Raw genomic sequence first — 7,465 nt, 5'->3', positions numbered from 1 at the left:
ACGGCACATGTTATACAGTAGTTTGCTAAAAATGAATACCCCTATTGTTAAATAATTGTGTGTTCCATGTAGAGCCGTTCTCTTCTTTCCCTTTGATTTCATCTTCAACAGCCCATTGCGTGGGAACGATCTAGCCCAAAGGTTTATACTATAACGCAGAATTCAAGAACTTAGCTAACTTGCCAAAATAGTCTGAAATAATTTAGTATTTTTCAGAAAGATGAAATTCAAATGGCCATTGTATCTTTGACTCAGCCCAAAATAAATGAGTTTAGCTTTCTTTAATAAAGGGAAGTTCACTCATTTTTCATGTGGCCTTATATTCACCCTTCCTGTGCTTGTAGTTTATACCCAAACAGCTTTTTAAAAATATTTTGTTTTGAGGTATGATTGATCCTGCTTTGTAGTATACCCCCTTGGTGGCCTTTTGTGGCTGTGATATATTTAAATTGAGACTAGTTGTGACCAGTTATTATGCCTGTTCATCTCTGGTAAAGGGTAGACAGCAGTCACGTAGGGCCTCCATCCATCAAACATACTTTAATCCATCTGGTCTTCTTGCATCCATCCTTCCATTTAATAATTGAAAATAACAATACCATTTCATTTTCTAAAATTTGATCAGATTAACAGGACATGAATAAACTTGACTATTTAATATTTTTTATTCATTTTAAAAAGAGATGCCAAGTTACATTCATTCAGTTGAGACACGTATTACTGTATAAAATGGAATGTGGACAAAAAAGTAACAGGAATGGAATCTATGTCTTCACAGAACATGGTTTCTCTCCAATATTTTTGAAAAATGTCAGTGAAGTGAACAAAGGGATGCCAAATTTAAATGGGCGACAGTTGAAAAGAGGTGGTAGAAAGTAAATCTCAACAAGTTTGAGCAGCATCCGTCACATAAGTGTGATTTTACCTAAGTCAGTTAAGAACAAATTCTTATTTTCAATGACGGCCTAGGAACAGTGGGTTAACTGCCTGTTCAGGGGCAGAAAGACAAATTTGTACCTTGTCAGCTCGGGGATTTGAACTTACAACCTTTCGGTTACTAGTCCAACGCTATAACCACTAGGCTACCCTGCCGAGTATTTAAGTAGAGATATGCATATTATTTACTCATCCCCCCCCCTCCAGGCTTACTTGTTTTTTCTATGTCAACCATTTGCATTGCCATCCGTTTTGTCACCAAAGCCCCATATACTACCCACCACTGCGACCGGTATGCTCTCCTTGGCTGGCCACTACATATTCGTTGCCAAACCCACTGGCTCCAGGTCATCTATAAGTATTTGTAAAGCCCCACCTTATCTAAGTGTACTGGTCATCATAGCAGCACCAACCCCTAGCACGCGCTCCAGCAGGTATATTTCACTGGTCATCCCCAAAGCCAACACTTCCTTTGGCCGCCTTTCCTTCCAGTTCTCTAATGCCAATGACTGGAACAAATTGCAAAAATCACTGAAGCTGATCTCCCTCTCTAACTTTAAACATCTGCTGTCAGAGCAGCTTACCGATCACTGTACACAGCCAACCTGTAAATCGCACACCCAACTACCTCATCCCCATATTATTACTACTTGCACATCTATCACTCCAGTGTTAGTGATAAATTGTACTTGTAATTATTTCACCTCTATGGCCTATTTATTGCCTTACCCCCTTACTCTTCTACATTTGCACACACTGTACATAGATTTTTCTATTGTGTTATTGACTGTACGTTTATGTGTAACTGTGTTGTTTTTGTCGCACTGCTTTGCTTTATCTTGGCCAAGTGGCAGTTGTAAATAAGAACTTGTTAACCTGGCCTACCTGGTTAAATAAAGGTAAAATTTTTAAAAATATGTTTTTACATTTGCATCAGGTATACAAATTCTACAGGGAACCTAAAAATAATTTTCATTGATATTTAGAAAGGCAGTCTCATGGAAAATAAAAGCTAAGAATTTCTCCTCATTAGAGGGATTGACTACTTAATTACACCATGATACTTTTTTCATGCCTTGCTAAAGGTTACTGTGATTTATTAGAAATGTACAGTAACATCCTCATTGCATAAAAGGCTAAATATCCCTTATCCAAATGCAAAAGGTAAACAAACACTAATATTTTCAGTGACTGATTTCAGAGACAAAAAGATGTCACTTTTTATTTCACAAATCAAAATATTTATAATGTATTCTGAATACCCAGATTAGGTCAACTTCCTAAAGAAAAGACTTGCACCGTATGAGTTTTGTATTTAAGCCCCCTCCACTTTGCACCGTACAATTATGTACAGCTACAATATATCATCTCACTCACGATGTCGACAAATGTGATGCTACATTTGACACTGCCAAACTGATGGCCGACTGACATGAAATATCAAATCAGAATGGAGGATAACCAACCATTATTGTGGTGCATGAAGGCTTGTGTTGCTCCATGGAAATAAAACAACCAATGATGACGGCAGTGATATCCTTCCCCGGTGATCACAAATCTTGGTCCCGGAGAGCTACAGGGTGTGTAGGCTTTTATTCCAGCACGGCACAAACACACCCATCTGAACTAATCAAGGTCATGATGATAAGCCAATCAATAGAAGATGTTTTTGTGCTTGGCGGGAACAAAAGCCGGCACACCCGGTAGCTCTCCAGTACCAGGGTTGGTGACCCATTATAACCATTACTGACACAAACTGGCACAAATAACAATGCAAACAAATATAGGATGTGGTTGGATCCTAGGGGTTTTAGCTCCAGACGTCCTGCGAGTACCGTCCCTTGGTCATCAGTTTCTTGATGTAGTCGGTGGCCTGAGTGCGTGTCATGCCGCCCAGCTCCTCTGCTATCTCATAGAAAGCTGTCTGCACATCCCTGGCCATGTTCCGCGCATCCCTAAAAAACAGGAGCATTTCTCAATAAGACATTTGTCTTTTAACCCTTGTTTGAGGATTTTGTGAATTCAGGAGTGCTTTCAAGAAATATTACATTTACATTTAAGTCATTTAGCAGACGCTCTTATCCAGAGCGACTTATAAATTGGTGCATTCACCTTATGACATCCAGTGGAACAGCCACTTTACAATAGTGCATCTAAATCTTTTAAGGGGGGGGGGGGGGGGGGCAGAAGGATTGCTTTATCCTATCCTAGATATTCCTTGAAGAGGTGGGGTTTCAGGTGTCTCCGGAAGGTGGTGATTCAGTCAATTTCAATCAACTTTATTGCCAAGGGGCAAATGTTACCGGAGAGGATCCTTCCTTACCCGCAGATGTATATGTGTGCGTTGTCTGTGTGGATCTGCCTCCACAGGTCCTCCTTGTTGGTCCTCAGGAGATGCTGCACGTATACCTGGAGAGACAGTGAGAGGAAAGAGAGATCTATCATCCTCTTGAGCTGCCAGTCTCCTTCAAACAAAAAACTGATCTTGCAAAGAAACGCGTTCCTCTTTCCTTATGAGATGAGGCAGCACAAACTCAATCGCTCAGGTATCCTCTGAGGGCTAGCCTAGGACTGTATGGAGTATGTGTTGACCGTCCCCACTAATAGTACACCTAATGGTACAGAATCAGACAGGTATAGATAAAAGGTCTATACTACCAACAACCATAATCGGCAACACTCAAGAACGCTATGGAAATATGAGTACAATTTTGTCTTGTGTCCCAACTGCAGGGTGTGTAGGCTCAGATAATATGGCTGTATGGTGGCCTACGACTATCTAGTCAAATTCTAGCTACCAGAAAAGTACTGTTCACCATTTTAAGGTCCTGGTGCTGAATAACTAATAAAACAAGTATACCTTTTGCTCCTGGTCCCGAGAGAAAGCGACGTTGAGCTTCGTGATGACACCCGTTTTCTCAGCGTCCTCCAACTCCTCCTGGTACAGATAGTCCTCGTTCTTGTGCCTGCAGCCAAAGTACAAGACCGTCTCCCCCACCTCCTTGCCTACAGGAAAAAGCAGACCAATTGTCTTACTTGTATCCATACAAGACCGTTAAGGTGCTTTATTTTAGTCAATGTCACACAGAACATGACAACTCATAAAGAAAGACTATGCAGCATAACAAAACAATCAGGAAATCGACACAAACACAAAACATTTCCATGCATCTATGCCTAGCTTCTATTACGGTGTCTACCATGTACCTTGCTGTTTCAGCCACCCTCGCTCCTGGATGAAGCCCATGAAGGGAGCGATGCCGGTCCCAGGACCGACCATGATGACTGGGTTGCTGGCCTTGAAGGGCAGGCGGAACTGAGACTTGCGAATGTACATGGGGACTGTGGACTTGTGGCCGTTGTCCGCAACCAGTTTGTTCTTCAGCCAAGTGGTGGCCACTCCCTTGGTGAGGCGCCCCGTTTTAGTCGTGTACTCCACTAGCACAGCACAGATGTGGATGCTATTGGGGTGGACCTACAAAGAGAAGGCATCATTAACCACTCTTTTTAGAACACACTATTGACCTAAAATGGACGCTTAAAGGTCCAATGCAGCTGTTCTCAACTAAAATAAAACAAAATTAGCTTCTTAGCAAAGACCAATATGTCAAACAAGAATTTTGCTAGGACTGTCTGGAAGTGGTTTGAGTGGGTAGGGGAAAACTGAAAATGTGCTGTTATTGGCAGAGAGGTTTGGAATGTATTGGGCTATTAAAGAACTTACCAGATGGTGATGTCACCATGGAAGGCCAAAACTCCCTCCCACAAAACAGGCCGAAATTTCAGGCTCTCTTTTAAAACAGCTCTTACACTAAAAGGGAATTATCATAATTTTCCCACTTTCAAAGTATTATTCCAACCTCAGTGTGGAAATATATATAAAACACAGGATGCTACATTTTTTGACTGCAGTGGGCCTTTAAAAAAACTTGGTCGTTTGACATCATCTGAATGTCCTTCCTAGTGTAAGACAGCATCCGCTAAATAACTATTGTAAATGTAACATGAAAAATAACTATTGCCATAGGAGCTAGGGTGTGGGGTCATTAGGGGTGGTGGACTGGCGTATATTCACTAGAAATCATACGAAATAAATGCCTGTTTTAGTTTTTTCTGTTGCAAAACGTTTTGCTACAGTGCATGGATACACCCCTGTATATAGGCTCACTTTGGAGGAGGAGGCAATGGAGTAGTAGCGAGCCTGCAGGCGGGGCATGAGCTCACACAAGTGGTCGATGGGAGGCCGCAAGGATGGCAGATCCTCCAGGATGGCCAGGATGTTCCTGTTGTCTTCCAGCACAAATCTCTGGTACAGAGCCTAGTGGAGACCACAACAACACTCAGCTGGGATAACATGGAGTAGGTAGAAGTTGCCCTTAACCACTGATCTGTAGTCAGGAATCTGAGATACATGAGGGTCAGATCTATTTACCATCCTCCTAAATTGGTTAAGGTTGGCGTTAAAATGATCCTAGATCTATGTTTAGCGGAAACCTTTCACATGGTGTTATAGGCTTATCAAGGTTGAGCTCAATTTAATTTAAATTCAGTCAGGAAGTACATTTCAATTCTTATTCAAATTTTTCTCACTGCTTTCTCAAGTTTGCTTCCTGAATTGACATTGAATTGACCCCAAGTCTAGTACTTTCCCACTACCAATTACCCATCTTCGGTATGTGGAGGTAATCTTGACTACTTTGATTCAAAGTAGAGTTAACACGGTGTCAGAGCCACACACCTTGCCCTCGGGAGCAGACGAGGCCATCTTGTGCATGTTCTCCTGGTCCTTGGGGTCGGTGGCGTACTGGGCCAGCTCGTACAGGACGTTGGTGCGAGGCGGATGGATGATGTCCAGGTAGTGGGTCAGAGCCGTACGGTAGGTGGTGGGGCAAGGGAATGGGTGCTTCTTATTGGACTCCTCTGATAAACGGCATCAAATAACATCACATTAACATTGGTTATACATTAAGGGACAGTTTCCCAGACACAGATTAAGCCTAATCTTGAACTAAAAAGTAAATCTCAATTACGCTTTTTATTTTTAGTCCAGGACTAGGCTTAATCTGGGTAAGGCAAACATTTACATTTACATTTAAGACTTAGAGTAATAAGACAGTTGGTGAATACACAAAACCTTCTTCTGCTTCAAAAAAAAAAGTAAATGCAGTGAGAGTAACATTTCAAGAGATGTCCAAACACAATGTGTGTGTGTTTAAGGATGTTCAAAAGACATTGAGAGACATTCGGAGGACTGAGTCAAGGTGTTGCGTCAGGTCAGTGCCGTACCGTCAAGGTTGTTGAGAGAAATAACCGTATCAAGGTCCACGCCAAGGATCTGTCCCAGCTTGTTCACGATCGCTGTGTCATTGGTGGGATATACGGCAACGTGGTCTCCCGACTCATATCTACAAAGACAGCATGACAAAGGTTTTTTTTCTAGTCATCTTTCCACTATGTGGAAAGGCATAATTACATCCAAGAAGTGTAGCCTATTCCTTTTAAGGAAATACTGTCTGGGAGGTAGAGATAGATTGGTAACTATACAGAGACAAAGTTACGTCTCTCTTGGCTCTCTCTCTCTTACCTAATCTTGGAGCCTGTAATGTCGACTTCAAGGTGCATGAGATGCCTGTTGCCTGCTTTGTTGAGCTTGCGGTTAACAATGACTGGAGCCAGGAAGGGGTTTTTTGCATCAAAAGGCCTGGGGGGAAAAGGATAAATAGAATTTCAAACCAGTGAACTGTGCACAACGGCATGCAGAGACAACATAAGGTGAATCATAGAGGTGAACATAGATGGATGAAGCAGTGTTGCACTTAGGCATTCCAACAATGAAATCCCCTTTAGCTCCACTAGGGGGCAGTAATACTCGTTTTGAGTGAAATCTATAAAACATGACTTAAACTCTGTAGCAGATAATGATTGTAATGATAAGTGAAAAGGATGGGGTAAAATAACTCACGGTTTCTGGGTCTCAAAGCTCTTCAGACACCCCAACTCTCCTGTGTACACCTTGTTCATGTTGATGTCATTGTGCTCCTTGAGCTCGTACTGACGAATGCTAATGTAGAGCGAGAGGGCCTACAGTTAATCTGAAAATCGCTCCATCCATACTCTTTGTGTGTGTGAATTGTGGAGGGACATTTTTCATGTGAAAAAGACAATAAATTGGGCTAAGTACCTGGAGTCCTCTCCTGAAGCCTCCACTCCAAAGTGCTCGCACATGGCTGGCCAGAACTGCTCCCTCCATGTCACAAAGTCCTCCTCCAGGCTGAACAATGAAAAGAAGCAGAAAACACCCTCTTATTTTGATCTCGACATCAGGGGTCTGAAAACATCGGTCACACTTTGATTCGGGAGTGATCCAAGGTTATGTACCAATTATTTCTCCTTCCTCACAAAGTGTGCACTCGTTCACTTCCCTCCACTGATTTGAAAGGAAATTGCTAGTATAAGAAATATGGTGGAAACTTCAATTAGCCCATGCCTCCACTAATTCAACGCCTTTAGATTTGTAGGAAGTAGTAAA

At 42.0% G+C, this 7,465-nt stretch overlaps 1 protein-coding gene across 1 annotated transcript in view; it reads right to left on the bottom strand.

The window, feature by feature from the left end:
• Positions 1-646: 646 nt before the first annotated feature.
• The window catches only part of LOC129821770 (NADPH--cytochrome P450 reductase-like), a 37,537-nt gene continuing 30,718 nt past the window's right edge, over positions 647-7,465 (bottom strand). The window contains exons 7-16 of the mRNA XM_055879397.1: positions 7,118-7,207; positions 6,899-6,997; positions 6,521-6,637; positions 6,223-6,341; positions 5,675-5,856; positions 5,105-5,254; positions 4,144-4,411; positions 3,797-3,942; positions 3,260-3,345; positions 647-2,891 (exon numbers count right to left, since the gene is read on the bottom strand). Coding sequence (XP_055735372.1) covers positions 2,747-2,891; positions 3,260-3,345; positions 3,797-3,942; positions 4,144-4,411; positions 5,105-5,254; positions 5,675-5,856; positions 6,223-6,341; positions 6,521-6,637; positions 6,899-6,997; positions 7,118-7,207 — 1,402 coding nt within the window. The 3' untranslated portion in view covers positions 647-2,746. The remainder of the gene's footprint in view (positions 2,892-3,259; positions 3,346-3,796; positions 3,943-4,143; positions 4,412-5,104; positions 5,255-5,674; positions 5,857-6,222; positions 6,342-6,520; positions 6,638-6,898; positions 6,998-7,117; positions 7,208-7,465) is intronic.

The sequence above is a fragment of the Salvelinus fontinalis genome, chromosome 24 (assembly GCF_029448725.1).
Source record: "Salvelinus fontinalis isolate EN_2023a chromosome 24, ASM2944872v1, whole genome shotgun sequence".
NCBI classification, from domain to species: Eukaryota; Metazoa; Chordata; class Actinopteri; order Salmoniformes; family Salmonidae; genus Salvelinus; species Salvelinus fontinalis.
Note: the sequence above shows the minus strand (reverse complement) of the source record. Positions and strands in the feature narration are given on the sequence as shown.